We start from the raw sequence: 25000 nt of genomic DNA on the forward strand, positions 1-25000 counted from the left end.
GTGTGTAGAGACGTTCTACAGTATTACTGTAATCTCACCCTGAGCCCAGCTCTCGTGTGTAGAGACGTTCTGCAGTATTACTGTAATCTCACCCTGAGCCCAGCTGTCGTGTGTAGAGACGTTCTGCAGTATTACTGTAATCTCACCCTGAGCCCAGCTCTCGTGTGTAGAGACGTTCTGCGGTATTACTGTAATCTCACCCTGAGCCCAGCTCTCGTGTGTAGAGACGTTCTGCAGTATTACTGTAATCTCACCCTGAGCCCAGCTCTCGTGTGTAGAGACGTTCTGCAGTATTACTGTAATCTCACCCTGAGCCCAGCTCTCGTGTGTAGAGACGTTCTGCAGTATTACTGTAATCTCACCCTGAGCCCAGCTCTCGTGTGTAGAGACACGTTCTGCGGTATTACTGTAATCTCACCCTGAGCCCAGCTCTCGTGTGTAGAGACGTTCTGCGGTATTACTGTAATCTCACGCTGAGCCCAGCTCTCGTGTGTGGAGACGTTCTGCGGTATTACTGTAATCTCACCCTGAGCCCAGCTCTCATGTGTGGAGACGTTCTGCAGTATTACTGTAATCTCACCCTGAGCCCAGCTCTCGTGTGTAGAGACGTTCTACAGTATTACTGTAATCTCACCCTGAGCCCAGTTCTCGTTGGTAGAGACGTTCTGCAGTATTACTGTAATCTCACCCTGAGCCCAGCTCTCGTGTGTAGAGACGTTCTGCAGTATTACTGTAATCTCACCCTGAGCCCAGCTCTCGTGTGTAGAGACGTTCTGCAGTATTACTGTAATCTCACCCTGAGCCCAGCTCTCGTGTGTAGAGACGTTCTGCAGTATTACTGTAATCTCACCCTGAGCCCAGCTCTCGTGTGTAGAGACGTTCTGCAGTATTACTGTAATCTCACCCTGAGCCCAGCTCTCGTGTGTAGAGACGTTCTGCAGTATTACTGTAATCTCACCCTGAGCCCAGCTCTCGTGTGTAGAGACGTTCTGCAGTATTACTGTAATCTCACCCTGAGCCCAGCTCTCGTGTGTAGAGACGTTCTGCAGTATTACTGTAATCTCACCCTGAGCCCAGCTCTCGTGTGTAGAGACGTTCTACAGTATTACTGTAATCTCACCCTGAGCCCAGCTCTCGTGTGTAGAGACGTTCTGCAGTATTACTGTAATCTCACCCTGAGCCCAGCTCTCGTGTGTAGAGACGTTCTGCGGTATTACTGTAATCTCACCCTGAGCCCAGCTCTCGTGTGTAGAGACGTTCTGCAGTATTACTGTAATCTCACCCTGAGCCCAGCTCTCGTGTGTAGAGACGTTCTGCAGTATTACTGTAATCTCACCCTGAGCCCAGCTCTCGTGTGTAGAGACGTTCTGCAGTATTACTGTAATCTCACCCTGAGCCCAGCTCTCGTGTGTAGAGACGTTCTGCAGTATTACTGTAATCTCACCCTGAGCCCAGCTCTCGTGTGTAGAGACTTTCTGCTGGAACTTCTCCGCCAAATGTTCCACTCGTTCCAAACGCCTGATTTCACTGAGCAGCCACTCCTCATAACCCTTCTCTGCGTGTTCCAGACCGTGCCACGCGCTCGTGATGTCCTGCACACAGTCAGAGGAGTTAGAGAGTGTGTGTGTGAGTGTGTGTGTGTGTTTGTGTGTGTGGGTCTTACAGACACCATCTTCCCCTCTGAGGGCATGAATGCGGGTCTGTTGCTGATGCGTAGTTTGGTCTGGAGTGTGTTGAAGCTGATCTCCAGCTGGCATTTCTCCTGGACTTTGGGTGGTTTGTGCAAACGCCGATAATCTCTGAAATCCTCCAGTTTGCATCTCATGGCAGTGAGTGTGTTCTCAGCGCTTCGCTTCTCGAGCCACGGTGTGGTGCGCACGATCCACTCCAGCAACTGGAACATTCATAAGTTGGGGCAGGGTTAATTTCATATAAATTTTTTTGATTGTTAGTGTGTGTGTGTGTGTGTGTGTGTATGTGTGTGTGTGAATGTGTGTGTGAGTGTGTGTGTGTGTGTGTGTGTGTGTGTGTGTGTGTGTGTGTGTGTGTGTGTGTGTGTGGCCTGGTAAACCCTACAAAATGTCCCCATAAGGATGGCAATATCTGAAATCCTTGTTCGTGTGGGGATTAGGGGTAGGGGCAGTGTGTGAGTGTGTGTGTGTGTGATGGGTAGGTTTAGGGGTAGGGTTAGTGTAAGCGAATAGAATATACAGTTTGTACAGTATAAAAATCATTATGTCTATGGAAAGTCCCCATAAAACATGGAAACACTACATGTGTGTGTGTGTGTGTGTGTGTGTGTGTGTGTGTGTGTCTGTGTGTGTGTGTGTGTGTGTTTGTGTGTGCATGTGAATGTATGAGTGTGAGTGTGTGTGTGTGTGTGTGTGTGAATGTGTGAGTGTGTGTGTGTGTGAGAATATGTTTGAGTGTATGTGTGTGTGTATGTGTGGGTGTGTGTGTGAATGAGTGTGTGTGTGTGTGTGTGTGTGTGTGTGTGTGTGGTACCTCACTGGCCAGTCGTTCATATTCCTCCATCAGTTTCTCATTTTCCTGATTCACTCCAAGCACTTTACAGATCCTGTTAGCTGCCGTTTCTGCCTTTAAATACACAAATGTCACATGACAGATTCAGACTCGACTTACGGCAGGTCATTTAAAAAGTACCCATGATCCATCTGCTTTTATTTAATAATGAGCACGTATTCTATACGTTTTGCTCATATTAAGGGCAGAAATACCTGTTCTGCACCAGCGAAAGCGTGATAGAAACAGGACACGTAGGTCATGATGGCTCGCTCATCAGGCTTCGGGGTGTTAATGATGTCTGGAGCACACACACACACACACACACACACAACAACAACAACAATCGTGATCATGAAATAAACAGCAATTAAACTGCAACTTATGCTTAATGCATTGGCCATTTGCATTGATTCCGCAGCCGTCAGAGGGGAATCTGTGCACTGCATTCTGGGATGGATTGTAGGCCGTCACCTTCTCATAACAGTAATACAAAACGCAGGTCAAAAACACGGACAGCAGTTCGCTAAATCTGTTAATCAGGAGTTAAACAGGAGAGTATAGTTGTATAATAATATGGTCACATGACTTCCTGTGTTGTGTTATGGTAAGACGGCTCTTGAACTTTTCAAATGTAAGCATACATGAATATTTATTTAATCAAAAAGCCTTGTAAAATGACAAAATATCGCAGTTTTATTCTAAATGATTTATTGGTGCACATCATTATTGTTTTAATAATCTTGAAACAGAATAAGTTCCTCTTGCAAAATCTCTTCTCTTCTCTTATGATGTGGGCGGGGCAACCTGTCACTCACATGAGATCAGCCAATAGCAAACCACAACCATCCAATTATCCAATCAATTCTCCACGGACACAATCAAGCCCCGCCTACATTTGTTCTTTTTCCAAAAGTGTTTCACTGAGATGTACAGAACAATGTCTTCAACATTTACAAAAATAGTTTTAAACTATTTATTAAACATCAGCGTCTTCTATCATATTGCTGTTGCTGCAGTTTTATAAAGCTTCATTATTTTGATACTGATGTAAAACATATAAAGGTGATCTGTCCATCTTTACCTTCTGGGTCCAACATTTTAGGGATGTCCAAGTGTTTCTCCGCGATTTCTAAAGCCAGACTGAGATTTCCAAGAGGATCGTACTGCACAGAGAAAACCAGAGAAATCAATGATGAGTTTATTTTAATTACAGGAACAAGTTTGGATCGAACATTTCATCCTCATTTAAGTGATCAACATAGCTGCTCAACATACAGGATTATTTTCATTAACTAAAAATCAAAAATCAGATATGGACAAAAATATTATTTAAATAAAAAAAAAGGTTCCATTAGTTAATAACTAACAACAACAAGCAATATTTTAATGTATTTGTAAATGTTGAAATTGCCATTAACTAAGAAGAATATAAATGCTTTAGAAGAATATTTCCTTGTTAGTTCATGTTAACTAATGTTGTACCACAAAAAAAACACAACAAAATTCGCAAAACTTTAACAGAAATTCAAACATAAAAAAAATCAATGATGCTGAATTAACAGGTTGAGGTTATAAATCATGACACAGCAGATTCACGCAAGTTTGTTAAAGCGTTCAGCTTTCAGACGGGATTATCGGTTGGTCTCTCTCCGGTGAGTCAAACATCAGCTCTACGAGGCTAAAGCCTGAGTAAAGCTTGAGTAAAGCCTGAGTAAAGCTCGAGTAAAGCTTGAGTAAAGCCTGAGTAAAGCTCGGTTGAAGCCTGAGTAAAGCTCGAGTGAAGCTCGAGTAAAGCCTGAGTAAAGCTCGAGTAAAGCTTGAGTAAAGCCTGATTAAAGCCTGAGTAAAGCTGGAGTGAAGCCTGAGTAAAGCTGGAGTGAAGCCTGAGTAAAGCTCGAGTGAAGCCTGAGTAAAGCTCGAGTGAGGCCTGAGTAAAGCTCGAGTGAAGCTTGAGTAAAGCCTGGGTAAAGCTCGAGTAAAGCTTGAGTAAAGCCTGAGTAAACCTTGAGTGAAGCCTGAGTAAAGCTGGAGTGAAGCCTGAGTAAAGCTCGAGTGAAGCCTGAGTAAAGCTCGAGTGAAGCCTGAGTAAAGCTCGAGTGAAGCCTGAGTAAAGCTTGAGTAAAGCTCAAATAAAGCCTGAGTAAAGCTCGAGTGAAGCCTGAGTAAAGCTCGAGTGAAGCCTGAGTAAAGCTTGAGTAAAGCTCAAGTAAAGCCTGAGTAAAGCCTGAGTAAAGCTCGAGTGAAGCCTGAGTAAAGCTCAAGTAAAGCTTGAGTAAAGCTCGAGTGAAGCCTGAGTAAAGCTTGAGTGAAGCTCGAGTAAAGCCTAAGTAAAGCTCGAGTAAAGCTTGAGTAAAACCTGAGTAAAGCCTGAGTAAAGCTGGAGTAAAGCTGGAGTGAAGCCTAAGTAAAGCTCGAGTGAAGCTCGAGTGAAGCCTGAGTAAAGTTTGAGTAAAGCTCAAGTAAAGCCTGAGTAAAGCTCGAGTAAAGCCTGAGTAAAGCTTGAGTAAAGCTCAAGTAAAGCCTGAGTAAAGCTTGAGTGAAGCCTGAGTAAAGCTCGAGTGAAGCTCGAGTGAAGCCTGAGTAAAGCTTGAGTACAGCTCAAGTAAAGCCTGAGTAAAGCTTGAGTGAAGCCTGAGTAAAAAACTTGAGTGAAGCTCGAGGGAATCCTGAGTAAAGCTTGAGTAAAGCTCAAGTAAAGCCTGAGTAAAGCTCGAGTGAAGCCTGAGTAAAGCTCGAGTGAAGCCTGAGTAAAGCTCAAGTAAAGCCTGAGTAAAGCTCGAGTGAAGCTCAAGTAAAGCTCGAGTAAAGCCTGAGTAAAGCTCGAGTAAAGCCTGAGTAAAGCCTGAGTAAAGCTCAAGTAAAGCCTGAGTAAAGCTCGAGTGAAGCCTGAGTAAAGCCTGAGTAAAGCCTGAGTAAAGCTCGAGTAAAGCCTGAGTAAAGCCTGAGTTAAGCTCAAGTAAAGCCTGAGTTAAGCTCAAGTAAAGCCTGAGTAAAGCCTGAGTAAAGCTCGAGTAAAGCCTGAGTAAAGCTTGAGTAAAGCCTGAGTAAAGCCTGAGTAAAGCTCAAGTAAAACCTGAGTAAAGCTCGAGTGAAGCCTGAGTAAAGGTTTGTCTGCGGTCGAAAATAACAGCAAATTGCCAGTCAATAACTGATTTACCATCAATCTCATCTGAGATTGATCTGTAATGAAAATAAGAATCCTTAAACCAGGGTTATTATTATCCCTGACAAAATCACAACTAAAGTAAATTTATTAATTTAAAATATTAATAATAAAAACAAATAAAAGTAAATTTATGGAGGTTTTATTTTAGGAATAATATTAATATTTATTTTAGTTAAATAAAAACTAAAATAAATATTAGTATTATTAATAACTGCTGTCATATCGATTAATCGCGATTAATCACATCTAACATAAAAGTTTGTTTATATATTATAAGTGTATATATATTATTATATTTATATATATATATATATATAAATATAGTGTGTGTGTATATACATATACAGTATATTTTCACACATTTATTATATAAACAAACTTTTATGATAGATGCGATTAATTGACATGATGGCACTATTATAAAAAAAATGATTTATATAAACTATAAATACACAACAAAAGTAACTGAGTTTTACTTCCAGTGTTTGTCTTGTTTCCATTAATCATCTTAAAGGGGGGGTGAAATGCTGTTTCATGCATAGTGAGTTTTTCACACTGTTAAAGAGTTGGATTCCCATGCTAAACATGGACAAAGTTTCAAAAATGAAGTTGTAAGTTTGATGGAGTAATTCTGTAACAGACTTTGATGTGTTAATTCTTCTAATTTGTTTTTATATACTTTTTTGATAGTCCTGTTAGTTTAAATTAGGTTTAGGTAATGTATTTAGGTCTTATTAAGGAGGGACTTTTATTTTGACGGGTTTTGTGGTCTTCGGGGCTAAACGGATAGAAGGAAAGTAAAGTGCACGCAGTTGTAGGAGTTGTGCAGGCTATTAATGTTTAACGGTGATAAGCACCCCCCGGAAAAGGCATAAGGTCTGTATTAACATTTGTTTATGGTTTATTGTTATTTATGTATTTTGCTATATGTTATTCGTAGTGTAACGGAGAGAGAGTTTGTACGAGTCGTTAATGCGAGCTTTTGTATTTCCTTTGTTCAGCTCTTACGGTGATTTATGAGGTGATATTTGCAGTGAAAACGGACTCAATAAACTTCATCAACATCAGTAAAGTTTTGTCCGTCATTCGGGAGGGGTCTGCTACAGTAAGAGCTTCACCTTCGCTGGTTCGGATCTCCGCCGCACGTGCTTGTGAAGGGGGCAACGTGACGATCGTTAACGGAGTGCAGCTGATGGGATCAGCGTGATGGTCAATGAAACGCCATAAAAGTGAGTTGACTATGGAAATTGATATTGAAGATACAGATTCTGAAAGTCTGCTTCAGACGGAGGCAGAAAGTATAAAGGAAAAGCATGGAGAAGGATCAGTTAAATGTAAAGAGAAAAATACTTCTGAACCTCAGTGTCATTCACAAGACAATATAGGATTGCCTCGACGCTCAGAGCGTCCACATATTCCTTCAGAGAAAATGCTTGCTTACCAGAAAGATGAGTGCTGTAAGAAAGAAAAAAGGATTATCACTTTGTATGAGCTATGGAAAGTAGCAGCTCGTAAAGCAAGACATGATTTAAAATCAGACATCTCTGATGAGCAGCTCGCTGAAATTGCTGACTCACTGGAGGATAAAAAGAACTGTATTATGAAAATCTTTAGTGAGATAAGGGAACATAGTACACCCGCTACTGATTTAAGACGTAAAATTGATGCATGTGAAGCCGTGACCAAGGACTTCGTCAAAATTGTGCTGGAAAGGTTGGCAACAGTAGATGGCGATTTTGATGCAGAACAGGAAAAGAGCCGTCTGCATGAACTTTTAGCCCATAGTTATGCCCATTCCATATACGGGTCCAGTGCTTCGCAAACGAGTGACAGCAGCCATTCTAAATCTTCTTGTACAAGCAAGCGTGCAGATGCTGCGGCAGAGCTGGCTGCGAAAGAAGCTGAATACAAGATGATGCAAACGGAAAGACAACAAAAGGAAAAAATGAGAACTCTAGAAGAGCAGCTCAGACAAGAGCTAGATACTCAAAGGTTTGAATTGGAACGGCTACAGGTAGAAAAGGACATAGAGATCGCTCGAGCCAGAGTAAAATCGTATGACGAAGAAATAAAGCAAGAGACTAAGAGTCAGTCAATACAGAATGAACACGAAAGTCAGAAAAAGAAAATCTTCTCTGAGACAGAACGACAATGCAGTGTTATCCAGTCAACAACTCTCAGTGAAGTGTCTCAGCTTGCTCAGGCAGTTCAGGATAGCATAGCGATCAACAGGTTACCCATACCAGAGCCATCAGTGTTCAATGGAGACCCAATTCAGTTTGTAGACTGGAAAGCCTCATTTATGTCACTTATAGATCGAAAGGGCATCTCTGCAGCTGATAAACTCTATTATTTGAAAAAGTATGTCAGTGGTTCAGCACACCGATATCTCGAAGGCACTTTTTATAGAAGTGATGAAGAAGCTTACAAAGATGCTTGGAATAAGCTTAACCAACGATATGGCCAGCCCTTCGTCATTCAAAGAGCATACCGTGAAAGGCTGTCTAAGTGGCATAGAATACAGTCCAAAGATGCAGATGGTCTGAGAACATTTTCAGACTTCTTAAATGCATGTTTGCAAGCCATACCGCATGTTAAAGGCTTGGAAATACTGAACGATTGTGAAGAGAACCAAAAGCTGGTACAGAAACTTCCTGACTGGGCAGCCTCCAGATGGAACCGCCAGGTCACAACAGCGCTTTTGGACGGTAAGGAATTTCCAAGCTTTCAAGACTTCGTAAAGTTCCTTTCAACTGAAGCAGAGATTATGTGTAATCCTATCACTTCTTTACACGCTCTTCATTCACGTGAGTCACCTCTGGAGAGAAGAGTCTCTAATGAAGTAAAAAGAAACAAGGCTATTGTTTATAAGACGCAGACAATAGTAAATGGTGATAAACAGACAGTGGCTAAAACACAGTCTAAAACGTCATGCATGTTGTGTCAAGATGACAACCATCAACTCAATAAGTGTCCAAAATTCATGGAGAAGTCTCTGAAAGACAGAAGGTCATATGTCAAAGATAACAAACTCTGTTTTGGATGTATGAAACCAGGTCACTTTGCTAAGGAATGTCGTCGTCGCCACACATGTGATGTATGCAAATTGAAACATCCCACAAGTCTTCATGACTACAACTACGAGTATTATGGAAACCGAAAGCAACCAACGGTAAGCAGTGCACATGAGAATGAGATTACGGATGCCACATCACTTAACGTAACAAGAGAAGGTCGTTCAGTCATTACATCTATGATTGTACCTGTATGGGTGTCGTCCATCCAAAATCCATCCAATGAACAGCTTGTCTATGCTTTGCTTGACACTCAAAGTGACACCACTTTCATTGATGAAGGAGTGAGTAAAGTACTGCAAGTGGATGCTCATCCAATTAAACTCAAACTTACTACTCTGATGGGAGACAGTATGATCATTAATAGCAAAAGGATATCTGATCTTCAAGTGAGAGGGTATAATTCATCAGTACATATCAATCTGCCTCCATTATACACCAAAGAGTGTATTCCTGTCAATCGTGACCACATACCAACGCAGGAAACGGCAAAGAACTGGAGTCACTTGAAGGTAATCACAAAGGAAATGTCCCCTCTTCTCGGCTGTGAAGTAGGTTTACTGATTGGTTACAATTGCCCCAGAGTGCTAGCTCCCAGAGAAGTCATTCTAGGTAAAGATGATGAACCCTATGCTATTCTAACTGACTTAGGTTGGAGTATTGTAGGCAGCTCCACACCAGGCATTCATGAATCCACAGCAATTGGTCTTTGTCACAGAATAGCCACAAAAGAGATTCCAGCTCTGACACCTGTGGATGCCATACGTGTGCTCGAGTCTGACTTTAAAGATGTCACGGTAGGTGACAAGACAGTTTCACAGAATGATATTGTGTTTTTGGACAAACTCAAAGAAGGCATAAAGAGAAATGCTCAAGGACATTATGAAATGCCACTTCCGTTTAAACAACGTCCATACTTACCAGATAACAGAGAGCTTGCCAAAGTCAGATTCAATCACTTGAACAAAAAGTTCTGTAAAGATGAGAAATACAAGTCAGACTACATTGCGTACATGAATGATATCATTGAAAGAGGTGATGTAGAAACAGTGATTGATGATGGAGCTGATGGGGAAAAGTGGTACATACCTCATCATGGCATTTACCATCCGAAAAAGCCAGACAAGCTACGTGTTGTGTTTGATTGTTCCGCTAAATTCAAAGGCACAAGTCTCAACGAACATTTGTTACCAGGGCCAGACATGATAAACAATCTCACAGGAGTCCTTGTCAGGTTCAGAAAACACCCTATAGCTGTAACATGTGATATTGAAAAAATGTTTCACCAATTTCATGTTCAGGAAAATGACAGAGACTACTTGCGCTTCTTATGGTGGCAGAACGGAGACACAAATTCACCGCTTCAAGATTACCGTATGAAAGTTCATCTCTTCGGTGCTGTTTCTTCGCCTGGGTGCGCAAATTATGGACTAAGATATTTAGCCAGTGAGCATTGTCAGTCACACTCATTAGCCGCCCAGTTCATCATAAGAGACTTTTACGTTGATGATGGAGTCACAAGCGTAGAGACAGTGGAACAGGCTATTCAGCTAACAAAAGAGACACGAGAGTTGTGTGCAAAAGGAGGTCTTCGACTTCACAAATTTGTGTCTAATGACAACACTGTGCTGCAGAGCATACCAGCATCAGAACGTGCTGTAAACTTTGAGACAAAGGATCTTACCTTCAATGACATGCCACTTGAGAGAGCTCTGGGTATTCACTGGAACATACAGAGTGATAGCTTCAAATTCCACATCCCATTAAAAGGTCAACCTACAACACGTCGTGGCATATTGTCAACTGTTGCCTCCATATATGATCCTTTGGGCTTTGTAGCTCCTTATGTTCTCAATGGTAAGAGGATCTTACAAGAAATGTGTCGCAAGGGTACAAGCTGGGATGATCCACTGTCTCTTGCTCTCAGCCCACGGTGGGAGAAATGGCAGCATGATTTTGTTAATCTGGAAATGGTTAACATACCACGATGTTATGTACCTACTAATTTCGGCAAAATTGTGAAAACAGAGATACATCATTTCTCTGATGCAAGTACCTGTGGTTACGGTCAGTGTTCGTATCTGAGAATGATCAGTGAGAAGGATGAGATTCATTGCACTTTCCTCATTGGCAAAGCCCGGGTTACTCCTGTAAAAATCACTACAATACCAAGATTAGAGTTGACGGCAGCTGTGGTATCAGTCAAAATGAGCAATATGCTGAGAGAAGAGCTTGACCTCACCAATGTCGATGAATTCTTTTGGACTGACTCAAAAGTGGTCTTAGGATACATAAATAATGATGCTCGTCGTTTTCATACGTTTGTAGCCAACAGAGTTCAAAGGATACGTCAAAGCACAGCACCCAAACAATGGCTGTACGTCCCAACGAATGATAACCCTGCAGACAATGCTTCAAGAGGTAGAACAATAAATGAATTGCTCTCTTCTAACTGGTTTTCAGGTCCGTCGTTCCTGTGGAAGAAAGAAATACAGAGTGTAGATGTTGTACCAGAACTTCCAGTAGGTGATCCAGAAGTTAGAAAAGTTCAGACGTTTCGAACAGAAACCACAGAAAGCAAAGATCTTGTAGACCGTTTGTCTAAGTTTTCATCCTGGTCTAATACTGTCAAGGCCATTGCACGTCTTCTGAGAAGGATCAAGAAGGATAAGTCTAATTCACCAGCATCTGTGAGTGAACAAGAACATGCAAGATGCTTGATTCTAAAAGGAGTGCAGAAACAAGTGTATCAGAAAGAAATGGATGTCTTGACTCAAGGTAAACAACTTCCAGGTCATAACAGACTTCATCGTCTAGACACCTTCATAGATACGGATGGTATGATTAAGGTGGGAGGAAGATTAAGTCACTCGTCATGCACTCATGTGTTCAAGCACCCACTGATTCTTCCCAGAGAGCATCATGTAACTAAGCTGATAATTGCACACTATCATGAAAGTGTAAAGCATCAAGGGAAAGGTTTCACGATTAATGCTATCAGATCTGCAGGCTATTGGATATCTGGAATGAACAGAGCTGTCACATCTTACATTCACAACTGTGTACCTTGTAGAAAGTTGAGAAAATCTGTTGAAGGACAACGGATGAGTGATCTTCCTGCAGAACGGGTAGAGTCTTCCCCACCGTTTGTGTATTGTGGTATGGATTGCTTCGGTCCTTTCATGACTACAGAAGGAAGAAAACAGCACAAAAGGTATGGTCTGCTTCTAACTTGCTTTTGTTCAAGAGCCGTTCATATAGAAATGTTGGAGGATATGTCCACGGATGCTTTCATCAACAGTTTACGATGCTTCATTGCTATCAGAGGCACAGTACGGCAGATCAGATGCGACCAAGGTACCAATTTCGTCGGTGCTAAGAACGAACTGAACTCCGCATTACAGCAACTTGATCCCGAAAGGCTTACTGCTTTTCTTGCAGATAAACAGTGTGATTTTGTTTTGAATCCCCCTCACTCCAGTCATGCAGGTGGTGTATGGGAGCGTCAAATCAAAACTGTTAGGAGTGTTCTTAATGCTACAGCTTCCCTTGCATCAGGCAGGCTCAGTGATGCTTCACTGCGCACATTGTTTTATGAAGCCATGGCAATAGTTAATAGTCGTCCTCTTACAGTGGATAACTTGAACGACCCCAAGAGCTTGGAACCACTCACACCTAACCATTTGGTTACTATGAAAGCCACCACAGTCCTACCACCACCAGGAAAGTTCATAAGAGAAGATCTCTATGGGAGAAAGAGATGGAGACGGGTGCAGTACCTTACTGAGCAATTCTGGAGTAGATGGAAAAAGGAGTATCTCCACAACATTGCTACTAGACAATGCTGGCATGCTCCAAAAAGGAACTTTCAGATTGGTGATGTTGTCATGGATACGGATGAGAACCTTCCAAGGAATGTATGGAGACTAGGTCAGATCATAGACACTGTAACTAGCCAAGATGGGTTAGTAAGGAAAGTCACATTGACACTTGGTGACAAAACACTGAACAAGAAAGGAGAACGATTAAACAAGGTCTCAGTAGTAGAGAGGCCAGCTCAGAAGTTGGTCTTATTATTGGAATCGGAGTGAACACCTCTTCAAAAGGACTTTACGTGGTAACACACACAAAGGTCTTTATAAGTGAAAAGTGATATTACTTATGCTTGAAAATTATGCATGTTGATATTACATTTATAATTTGGTGGGAGTGTAACAGACTTTGATGTGTTAATTCTTCTAATTTGTTTTTATATACTTTTTTGATAGTCCTGTTAGTTTAAATTAGGTTTAGGTAATGTATTTAGGTCTTATTAAGGAGGGACTTTTATTTTGACGGGTTTTGTGGTCTTCGGGGCTAAACGGATAGAAGGAAAGTAAAGTGCACGCAGTTGTAGGAGTTGTGCAGGCTATTAATGTTTAACGGTGATAAGCACCCCCCGGAAAAGGCATAAGGTCTGTATTAACATTTGTTTATGGTTTATTGTTATTTATGTATTTTGCTATATGTTATTCGTAGTGTAACGGAGAGAGAGTTTGTACGAGTCGTTAATGCGAGCTTTTGTATTTCCTTTGTTCAGCTCTTACGGTGATTTATGAGGTGATATTTGCAGTGAAAACGGACTCAATAAACTTCATCAACATCAGTAAAGTTTTGTCCGTCATTCGGGAGGGGTCTGCTACAAATTCTGTTCCAAAAGTACTCCTTCCGGTTTGTCACAAGTTTCGGAAAGTTTTTTTCGAATACGGGCCTGTGTGACGTCAGAGTCGCCGGAATTTCCTTATACGGGTCTTAAGGGCACTTCTCCCGGAAGGGCGCGCGCGCATCTGTAGCCTAGTGCGTGCGAGAGTACGCCTATGCCCATCAGAGCGCTGGGCTCGGCTGCGCTGCAATTAAAAAAATGGCACCAAAAAAGTGTGTTTTTGGTTGCCAGGGCAAGACAACATTGCACAAATTTCCAAAGAACCCAGCGTTAAGGGACCTGTGGATGGATTTTGTTTTTCCAGAGCAGCAACGGAGTTGTGCAAGTGTTTTTGTTTGTTCCCTTCATTTCGACAGTAATAGTTTTATAAACAAGACTCAGTTCAACGCCGGATTTGCAGATCGCCTAATACTCAAAGATGGAGCAGTCCCAACGATAAAGGTTCACGGTCGTGCGTTGGAACCGCAGGCGGTGAGTAAAACTGCTTCAAATGTCTGTGAGTTGTTAACTATCGGCGTGTAAGCACAGAAAGTAAACAACATGATCACATACAGTTAATGTATCTATGGAGCATGCGATGAATGGTGTGTGTTTAAATACATTTGTTTAGCTGGCCACTGTAGGTGTCAGTTTGTTTATTGTAAAAATAAATCATGTCCTCATAAACCAGTCTGTCTGTTTACAACACACAAATGTTGTAAAACTCGCGCATGACATGGTGTTCTAAAAACACTGCGCTCAAGTTCAAATCATTTCTATTTTTAAAAAAACGCTCGAGACCTTATGTTTTTCACCCATTTCACTGCCCATCTCACGTTTTTGTGAGCAAAAACGCGTTCTGTATGAACGAGCCCTTATATTGTTTAAGTTATAAGTTATACCGTTCCAGTAGGCCTACACACCACATAGAGACGTCCTGCTGTAGTCGTTGCTGCTGCTGCTGGTCGTCTTCAATCTCAGCCTCGGGATCTGATTCTGGATCAAAAATGTATGGCTGAATCTGATTGTTAGCCATGGTTTATTTTCGGATGTCACTCACAGCTTCCAGACGCTCTCAACGCAAAAGCTTCGCGCGCTCGTGTCGTGATTATTTAGCTCCGCCCACACGGTACGCCTCCACCCGCTCGGGTTTTTCCGGAAAGACTCGGTACAGCCTATCTTTCTTTTATAAATATAATAAAACTAAAGACTTTTTGGAGATATGAAGGATGCAATACTACTCTATAGGTACTCAAGATTAACATGAGATTGAGTGAAACTGAGCATTTCACCCCCCCTTTAACGTAACTACTATTCACATTCACTGTACTGTATTTAAACCAAAGTGTTTCCCATGTTCTGTTTTTTCCTGTATTTACTTTAGAAGTGTTAGTTTAAGTAAATGTTTCTGCTGCACTCGTTACAGTGTATCTGTTAGTTAATAACACAAGCATGACCAGCATGCACTGGGGCACAGAGACCTTGTTGAGTTTGGAGTAGTCGATCAGGTCCGGCCGGTGTCTGTGAATGAGCGCACAGAACGCCAGACCGTCCTTCCAGCTGAGGGACGACAGCAGGCGTTAGCAGGACCGAAGCTGAGAAACACCTCGACACAACTCAACGTTTCTGTGACAGTCTCAACTGTCCGACATAGCATATATTTGTTATCTATCTGCATGTTCTTACTTGATATGGAAGTTTTGTATGTTGACGTTCCTGTACGGAGCCGTTTTCCTCTGACACCACAGCAGGAGCCCTTCTTTAGCTGAGGTTTCTGACAGAGAAGAAGAGTCTGTAAGAGTGTGTGTGTGTGTGTGTGTGTGTGTGTGTGTGTGTGTGTGTGTGTGTGTGTGTGTGTGTGTGTGTGTGTGTGTGTGTGTGTGTGTGTGTGTGTGTGTGTGTGTGTGTGTCTGTGATAGATAGATACCCTCCACTGAGATGTCCTGGATGGCGAAGCGGAGGATGATGGTCCAGATCATTCCCAGAGTCATCTTCACATTTCCATCAACAATCTCTGAGGATCCAACAGATGACACACTTCAAATAACTTTGACCTCTCCATACAAACAACTGTAAAATTAATCTTGTATAACTGTTCTACGCTCTCATTTGGTTGAAGTGCTTCTGCAATAATGTGCTGGGTGTCTTATAGAGACCAACTAAAGCATTCATGAACTACAACCATGTTCAGATATACAGTCAAACCAAAGTTTATTCACACACACCTTCAACATTTCTCACATTATCAGAGTATTCGCTATATAGAAAATGGTAATAAAACATGAATTTTTATACATTTTACTGGTATGAAGAATTTTTGGGTATAATATGTCACAGTTTACTTTATTTTACTCTCCTCACTTACATACCCTCAGCGCCGATGGACACCAGTTTCACTCCTTTACTGGTGATGTACTCCAGAGCCTTGTTCACATTGGCTATCTTGTGGAAGCGCATCTTTCCTCGGTCTGGTTTGGGAAGTCTTTCACCTGGAGAGAGAAAGTGAGAGTGAGAGAGAGAGAGAAAGAGAGAGAGAGAGAGAGCAAGAGAGAGAGAAAGAGTGAGAGAGAGAGAGAGAGAGAGAGAGAGCAAGAGAGAGAGAGAGAGAGAGAAAGAGTGAGAGAGAGTGAGAGAGAGAGAGAGAGAGAGAGAGAGAAAGAGTGAGAGAGAGTGAGAGAGAGAGAGAGAGAGAGAGAGAGAGAGAGAGAGAGAGAGAGACCTGCACACTGAACTGTACCTGAGATGACCTCCAACAGTAACATCAGCTTCAGTCCGTTCCTGAAATCCTCCTCGATGTTCTCGATCTGAGTTCCCGCTTTCCGAAGGTGAGAGTTACACCAGGCGGTGAACGTCTGAGAGACCAGAGGTTTATCATTTATAATTATACATGCTTTCATATATTGAGAGTCTTACTTAAAGGTGCAGTCTGTAAGAATGACAACTAGTGGTGGAAATAGGAACTGCAGTCCAATTCAAAATATAAGCGATCGTTATTTCCCCGCCTCCTCAGACTCGACGCTCACAGTGGGTTGCCAGTTTGAGCACACGCGACAGGAACGAGCACAATGGACAATGAAAGCCGAGGACACTTACACACTGTAAGTTGATAACTTCATTTATCCGCGTTTTAATATGCTCTCTTTCATTGAGATTTGTAGATGGTTATCGAGGCTTTTTAGGTCGGGTAGAATCTAAAGCCAGTTTGTTTTGCTGGCTGCAATACGCTGTGTTTCCTGCTAACTGGCAACCCGGGGTGTCGAAATACTATCGGGTGAACCGGTAGTGGGCGGAGTCACACACACCAAAACAAAAACAGACATTACAACACAGGATGCACATTTCAAAGTAAAATAACTGGCTGTAGAAGTGTTTTTCAGAGAAACGAGCATGTTTCCTAAATATCTGCAAACAGATTATGGTATTTTTATGCTTTAGTAGAGTGAAAAAGTTACATTCAGCACCTGTAAGTATTTCGATTGACCGAAACTTTGCTCATTATGCAAACTCGAGTGTGTGAGATTTATACTGCATTTCCAAGAAAAAAAATGTGTTCAACAACCAAGAATTCTGGGGATGTTTGCATCATTTCACCATGAAATCAAAAATGGACAATTCTTGTTTTTTAATGGAATATGGGAGTTTATTCTATCTAAATGATTTATCAATGCATATTATTGTTTTAATAATCTTGAATCAGAATAAGTTCCTCTTGCAGCATCTCTTCTCTGATGACGAGGGCGGAGCAACCTGTCACTCACATGAGATCAGCCAATAGCAAACCACAAGCAGCCAATCAATTCTCCAGGACAAAATTAAGCCCCGCCCTCATTTGTTCTTGTTCCTGAAGCGTTTCACTTGGATATACGGATAAGAAATCAAGTCCCTCCTAGGAATTGGGTCTCCTTTAGGACCCAGGCGGTAATGCCTGATCAAAAGTTATTATTGCAATGTCTTCACTAATTATAACATATTCAACTATTGTATGATGTTTATTACATTAAGTGCACAAACAAAATGCTTGTATAGAAAAATGAATGCCTATGTATTGCATTATAAAACAAACTGGAAACACAACCATGCCTAACAATGTATTTTTTATAAGGATAAGGATTGTTAAAACATATGTTATGTAAAAGTAATTTAATAACAATTGTACACAATAATGTGGTATAGTAGCCTATATAATACATTTTTAATAAATTAATTGTCATGCTAAATACACACAAACATCATTAATTTGAAATATGTAATTGGAAACTAGTAAAAAAACATACGTGATATAAGCTAAGTTAGCAGGCTAATTGGGTAGATGTGTGCTAAGCTAGGCTAACTAAAAAAAACAGTAAGAACGAGAAATTCTTGATTTCACAGCATATTTTAGATTATATGCTAGTATTATGAACCATGTAATTTAAAAGACTTGATCATTACAACGTATATTAAACTATATAGATCATAATCGTTCGTTGAATTAATTGGATCAATCAGGGTCCTAAAGTAGACCCGATTCGATTTCTCACAATAAAGAAAAGACTAGCGTGACTTCAGATTCAAGCTTCTTTAAAGTGTGCATTTTATATCTAATTGTGAGTTTGCAGTGTTCTAGAGAATACACTTCACTTCTACCCGAGCACACAATGTCCTGTCAATAACAGACAGCGAGGTCTGTTGTTCCCTCATAAATCACACGCGTTCTCCTGAAATACGAGTGAACCTTTAAAGAGAAGCGCGCATGCGTGCCAGAGGGAAAACCGCTCCTGGTGACGTTCATCACACACACATTCACGCCGGTCAGTCACACAGAAAACCGCGAGGCGTCAGATTAACCAATGCACAAGCCCCCAAATCACAATTGAAGTTATACATCTATTTAAACAACACGCTTTTTAAATGAAATCAAGCATGCATTGCATTGCAAAATGCTAGAGTTTATATTAACTTTACAGGGTAAATGGACCAACATTTTTGCGATATGCATGACAAAATAAGGAATCGCTTCTGATTCCCATTAAGCGATATTTTGAGTGTCAGTCCAGGGACATTGAAGATATTATTGTGTGTGTGTGTGTGTGTGTGTGTGTGTGTGTGTGTGTGTGTGTGTGTGGACGGAGGAGATTTTTTTTAGCTCGCGCTCCTCACGAACACAACAATAGAGAAGCACGTGTCACATTCGTCTTCACACACTCCTGCGGTTCAGCGTGTTCTCTCGGTGTTGTCAGACGGATATTTCTATTTGTATCCTGGGAGAGGCAGCGCACTTTACAAGGATTTTCATTGTGGAACAACTGACTCTCAAGTGTATAAATGGAGAGAGTTGCGTTCAGAACGTCTTATAATGAACGAGCATTTGCTTACATTTCCATTAAGTTCTGAAAATAACATTTCTTAATGTCTGAACGTTGGAAATGTCCTTTTAAAACTGTTTTAAATGCCTATTTTTCTTGGATATGTGAACGTTAACCGTAACATTTATTTATTTTGTAAACATTTGGGAACGTTACTTTTAAATGTTCTCTGAGCGTCCTGAAACTAGTAACATTTAAAATATTACACGAACGTCCAACTAAAATGACTTTGAGAGAACCTTAAAAAACGTGTCAGCTTAAAAGGAAAGGTGAAAGAGTTTGGGTGTTTGACACACACACACACACACACACACACACACACACACACACACACACACACACACACACACACACACACACACACACACACACACACACACAAGTGAGTTCAGCATCAAGGACAGTGGATTAGAGTGTCGAACGTTCCTCAGATAAAATTAGAGCATCATCATGTGTTATAGCGCATCTGTCCACAGGTGTCATATCACACACACACTATTGTTAGTGAGCTATAGTTAGGACACACACACACACACTGAGAGAGAGAGAGAGAGAGAGAGAGAGAGAGAGAGAGAGAGAGAGAGAGAGAGAGAGACTTAGAGCTATTGTTAAGGGATACATTCTCTCTCTTTTTCACACACGTACACACACACACACACACACACACACACACACACACACACACACACTCTCTCATTCTCATTCTCTCTCACTCACACACACTCTCTCAATTCAATTCAAAGGAGCTTTATTGGCATGAAAGTTTTTGAAACAATGTTGCCAAAGCATATACAAAATATACAAATAATATATATATATATATATAAACATTTAACACAATGTTTGGATATATTTGTGTGTGTGTGTGTGTGTGTGTGTGTGTGTGTGTGTGTGTGTGTGTGTGTGTGTGTGTGTGTGTGTGTGTGTGTGTGTGTGTGTGTCGGTCACTCACTGCCTCTCAGGTTGTGGCATGTTTGTACATATTGGGCAGCAAGATAAGTTCTGTCTCCTTCTCCCAGGAGAAAGTTTAATTTAGAAAGTTCATTCAGGTCTTTGAATTTTGGGATTATATAGTTTCATTTGTTGAAGAATAGTTTCCTTGTGTCTTTGAACGCTTTACATTGTAGGAGAAAGTGCATCTCTGTCTCAATCTCACCTGTCAAACAGTGATCACACGTTCTGTTTTCTTTTGGTTGCCATGATTTTTTGTGTCTTCCTGTTTCAATTGCCAATGTGTGATCACTGAGCCTGTACCTGGTTAGGATCTGTCTCTGCTTTCTATCTCTGACAATAGAGAGATATTCTGCTAATTTATAATCTCTTTTTAGGGTCAGATAACATTCTAGTCTACTTTGGCTTTTATGGCGCTTTTCCATTACCAGTACCAGCTCGACTCGACTCGCCTTGGCTCGCCTCGACTCGGCTCGCTTTTCGTTCCGTTTTCCATTGCAGAAAGTATCGCCACAAATAGTACCCGGTCGTCATAGCGACGACTTTCGTTCCTCGTTGCCCCATCAAGCTCTCGCTGGATCCTCTCTTCGGCAACCAAACAAAGGAATGTCTGCACCTCCTCGTTTGACCACGGCGTATTCTTCCGAGTTGCCATAATAATAGTAGTAAGTTTAGTAACTATCTCTGGCTAAACTATTTAAAAAAGGCGGGGTTATTCTGGATACTCCATCTGGCGCGTGCAATGATGACGCAGTGAATAGTGACGATTCTCTCTGACCAATCAGCAGTCGGCATTGTTTTCACGTCACATTTTAGTATCGCCTTAGCTCGCTTAGAACCTCGCCGGAGGTGGTACGAAAAAAAGTACCCGAAAGCAGGTACAGGTACAACTTTTACACAGTGGAAAACCAAACAAAGGCGAGTCGAGTCGAGCCGAGCCGAGCTGGTACTGTGTAGTGGAAAAGCGCCATTAGTTTCTTCTTTCCAGATAGCTTTCTTTGCATTGTGCTATGATTTGCTTGACTCTGATTGGTGTTTGGAAGGCAGTGTTGTTCTGAGGCTGCTCAGACTGTCTCTGAGGGGGGGCAGTGTTGTTCTGAGGCTGCTCAGACTGTCTCTGAGGGGGGCAGTGTTGTTCTGAGGCTGCTCAGACTGTCTCTGAGGGGGGGCAGTGTTGTTCTGAGGCTGCTCAGACTGTCTCTTACCCCTTTTCCACCAACAAGAACCGGGTGCTGGTTCAGAGCCAGAGCCAAAGCTGGTTCAGAGTGGGTTCGACTGACGAGCTTAATAAGAACCGATTTGCCTTTCCACCGGCTAGAGAGCCACAACAGAGCCAGATCTTACGTCACTGTATACGTCTCATGTTGCCCAGCAACGCTAGTGCGGTAGCGCCAAACAGTACGCCAGGCTTGTTCGAGATGCATCGGCTTCTCGCAGATCGATCTCCGCATGACATCAAAGCACTGCGATAGCGATCTAAAAGCACAAGGAGTCCTATGTTCTCCAAACACTCCCGCAGCTCCGATCGGTCCGCGCCGCTCCGATGCATCTCGAACAAGCCATCAACAATAACGGACGTTGCAATACTATGGATGCTCATGGGTTTACAAAATACATCGGAGTCCAACGCGTTTGTGCAGCTCGCCGTAACTTACATAGACGGATATTTATAATCGAGCTGCTATTAGCTCGACTAGCTGCTATTTAAAAATGGCGGTCACAAGTTTCTATTCGTCTTGTTGCTCACGGTAACCCCGCCCCCAGCCCCTGACGCAAGTGGTTCTTACTTGGCTCTGTTCTAGACCAGCAATGATTTGGTGCTACTTAAGAACCACTTTTCCTGGTTCGGAGCTGGTGCTTTGCGTGTGGAAAACCAAAGAACCGAATTGAAACTAGGCTCTGGCTCCGAACCAGCACCAGCTCTGCCTTGGTGGAAAAGGGGTATCTGAGGGGGGGCAGTGTTGTTCTGAGGCTGCTCAGACTGTCTCTGAGGGGGGGCAGTGTTGTTCTGAGGCTGCTCAGACTGTCTCTGAGGGGGGGCAGTGTTGTTCTGAGGCTGCTCTGACTGTCTCTGAGGGGGGGCAGTGTTGTTCTGAGGCGGCTCAGACTGTCTCTGAGGGGGGGCAGTGTTGTTCTGAGGCTGCTCAGACTGTCTCTGAGGGGGGGCAGTGTTGTTCTGTGGCTGCTCAGACTGTCTCTGAGGGGGGGCAGTGTTGTTCTGAGGCTGCTCAGACTGTCTGTGAGGGGGGGCAGTGTTGTTCTGAGGCTGCTCAGACTATCTCTGAGGGGGGCAGTGTTGTTCTGAGGCTGCTCAGACTGTCTCTGAGGGGGGGCAGTGTTTTTCTGAGGCTGCTCAGACTGTCTCTGAGGGGGGGCAGTGTTTTTCTGAGGCTGCTCAGACTGTCTCTGAGGGGGGGCAGTGTTGTTCTGAGGCTGCTCAGACTGTCTCTGGGGGGGGGCAGTGTTTTTCTGAGGCTGCTCAGACTGTCTCTGAGGGGGGGCAGTGTTGTTCTGAGGCTGCTCAGACTATCTCTGAGGGGGGGCAGTGTTGTTCTGAGGCTGCTCAGACTGCCTCTGAGGGGGGGCAGTGTTGTTCTGAGGCTGCTCAGACTGTCTCTGAGGGGGGGCAGTGTTGTTCTGAGGCTGCTCAGACTGTCTCTGAGGGGGGGCAGTGTTGTTCTGAGGCTGCTCAGACTGTCTCTGAGGGGGGCAGTGTTGTTCTGAGGCTGCTCAGACTGTCTCTGAGGGGGGGCAGTGTTGTTCTGAGGCTGCTCAGACTGTCTCTGAGGGGGGGCAGTGTTGTTCTGAGAATGCTCAAACTGTCTCTGAGGGGGGGCAGTGTTGTTCTGAGGCTGCTCAGACTGCCTCTGAGGGGGGGCAGTGTTGTTCTGAGGCTGCTCAGACTGTCTCTGAGGGGGGCAGTGTTGTTCTGAGGCTGCTCAGACTGTCTCTGAGGGGGGGCAGTGTTGTTCTGAGGCTGCTCAGACTGTCTCTGAGGGGGGGGCAGTGTTGTTCTGAGGCTGCTCAGACTATCTCTGAGGGGGGCAGTGTTGTTCTGAGGCTGCTCAGACTGTCTCTGAGGGGGGGCAGTGTTGTTCTGAGGCTGCTCAGACTGTCTCTGAGGGGGGGCAGTGTTGTTCTGAGGCTGCTCAGACTGTCTCTGAGGGGGGGCAGTGTTGTTCTGAGGCTGCTCAGACTGTCTCTGAGGGGGGGCAGTGTTGTTCTGAGGCTGCTCAGACTGTCTCTGAGGGGGGGGGGGGCAGTGTTGTTCTGAGGCTGCTCAGACTGTCTCTGAGGGGGGGGCAGTGTTGCTCTGAGGCTGCTCAGACTGTCTCTGAGGGGGGGGGCAGTGTTGCTCTGAGGCTGCTCAGACTGCCTCTGAGGGGGGGCAGTGTTGTTCTGAGGCTGCTCAGTCTGTCTCTGAGGGGGGGCAGTGTTGTTCTGAGGCTGCTCAGACTGTCTCTGAGGGGGGGCAGTGTTGTTCTGAGGCTGCTCAGACTGTCTCTGAGGGGGGGCAGTGTTGTTCTGAGGCTGCTCAGACTGTCTCTGAGGGGGGGCAGTGTTGTTCTGAGGCTGCTCAGACTGTCTCTGAGGGGGGGCAGTGTTGTTCTGAGGCTGCTCAGACTGTCTCTGAGGGGGGGCAGTGTTGTTCTGAGGCTGCTCAGACTGTCTCTGAGGGGGGGCAGTGTTGTTCTGAGGCTGCTCAGACTGTCTCTGAGGGGGGGCAGTGTTGTTCTGAGGCTGCTCAGACTGTCTCTGAGGGGGGGCAGTGTTGTTCTGAGGCTGCTCAGACTGTCTCTGAGGGGGGGCAGTGTTGTTCTGAGGCTGCTCAGACTGTCTCTGAGGGGGGGCAGTGTTGCTCTGAGGCTGCTCAGACTGTCTCTGAGGGGGGGCAGTGTTGTTCTGAGGCTGCTCAGACTGTCTCTGAGGGGGGGCAGTGTTGTTCTGAGGCTGCTCAGACTGTCTCTGAGGGGGGGCAGTGTTGTTCTGAGGCTGCTCAGACTGTCTCTGAGGGGGGCAGTTTGTCTGAGTACCAGTTGGCATAGAGGACTCTTTTTCTGGGCTCAGCTCCTGGGTTCGGAGGGCCTTGGAGTGAAGTGTGTCTTGGGGGCTGGATTTCAGGTGGTTAAAAAAGTTGTGTGTTCTCTTTTGGATGTTAATTATCAGTGGGTATCTGCCTAATTCTGCTCTGCACGCATTTGTTGGTGTGTTTCTGTGTACGTGTAGAATGTATCTGCAAAATTCTGCATGAAGAGATTCTGTTGGGTGTTTGTCCCAACGGGTATAGCTCTGATGACTGAGTGGACCCCGTATTTCACTACCGTACAGCGCAATGGGCTGGATGACACTGTCAAATATTTTAAGCCAGATTTTAATTGGAATTTATAGAAGTTTCTCTTAATTGCATGTATAGCTCTTCGAGCTTTTTCTTTTAGTGCGTTCACTGCCATGTTGAAACTCCCTGATGCTGATATGGTTATACCAAGGTAGGTATAGCTCATGCTGTGTTCAATGACATCATTATTAATGGTGAATTGATGTTTGTTCTCCTGACATCTTGGGCGTTTTTGGAAGATCATGATATTAGTTTTCTTCAAATTTACAGCCAGAGCCCAGTTCTGACAGTACTTTTCTACTATGTCTAGCTGTTGCTGTAATCCTTGTTTAGTCGGAGACAGTAGAACGAGATCGTCAGCATAAAACAGGGACTTCACCTCTCTATCTAGAAGGGAGAGGCCAGGAGCAGCACATTGATCTAACTCAACAGCAAGCTCATTGATGTATATATTAAATAAAGTTGGACTTAAATTGCAACCCTGCCGAACACCTCATCTCTGGGAGAAGAAATCAGTTTGTTTGTTGCCAATTTTAACAGCACACATATTTTCTAAATACATAGATTTAACTAGATTATACATTTTGCCCCCTATACCACACTGTAGAAGTCTGTAAAAGAGACCTTCATGCCAAATAGAATCAAAAGCTTTTCTGAAATCAATGAAACAAGAGATTATTTTACCATTTTTAGCTTGGTGTACATGTTTATTAATTAATGTGTGTAAGGTGTATATATGATCAGTGGTGCTGTGTTTTGGGAGGAAACCAATCTGACTTTTACTTAAGCTGGAGTTTTCCTCAATGAAATCTAGCATTCTTTTATTAAGAGTGCTACAGAATAATTTGCCTAGACTGCTGACAGAGATGCCACGGTAGTTACTAGGGTCTGATTTGTCCTCACTCTTATGAATGGGGGAAA

General features: G+C 43.2%; 1 protein-coding gene across 3 annotated transcripts in view; it reads right to left on the reverse strand.

Moving 5' to 3' along the window:
• Window positions 1-25000, reverse strand: part of LOC143738770 (alpha-actinin-2) — a 43366-nt gene that overhangs the window by 17658 nt on the left and 708 nt on the right. For 2 of the 3 annotated variants that reach the window (XR_013204025.1, XM_077230828.1), the window contains exons 2-11: window positions 16185-16299; window positions 15817-15936; window positions 15375-15461; window positions 15134-15221; window positions 14929-15007; window positions 3608-3689; window positions 2739-2824; window positions 2506-2598; window positions 1664-1894; window positions 1445-1592 (exon numbers count right to left, since the gene is read on the reverse strand). Coding sequence is in view for 2 of the 3 variants with exons in the window: in XM_077230828.1 (XP_077086943.1) it covers window positions 1445-1592; window positions 1664-1894; window positions 2506-2598; window positions 2739-2824; window positions 3608-3689; window positions 14929-15007; window positions 15134-15221; window positions 15375-15461; window positions 15817-15936; window positions 16185-16299 (1129 nt within the window). In the remaining variant the exon portion in view is untranslated. The remainder of the gene's footprint in view (window positions 1-1444; window positions 1593-1663; window positions 1895-2505; window positions 2599-2738; window positions 2825-3607; window positions 3690-14928; window positions 15008-15133; window positions 15222-15374; window positions 15462-15816; window positions 15937-16184; window positions 16300-25000) is intronic. The other variant, XM_077230829.1, reaches the window with a different exon arrangement.

The sequence above is a fragment of the Siphateles boraxobius genome, unplaced genomic scaffold (genome assembly GCF_051911475.1).
Source record: "Siphateles boraxobius isolate OS27281-9 unplaced genomic scaffold, OSU_SipBor_1 151, whole genome shotgun sequence".
Classification (NCBI taxonomy): domain Eukaryota; kingdom Metazoa; phylum Chordata; class Actinopteri; order Cypriniformes; family Leuciscidae; genus Siphateles; species Siphateles boraxobius.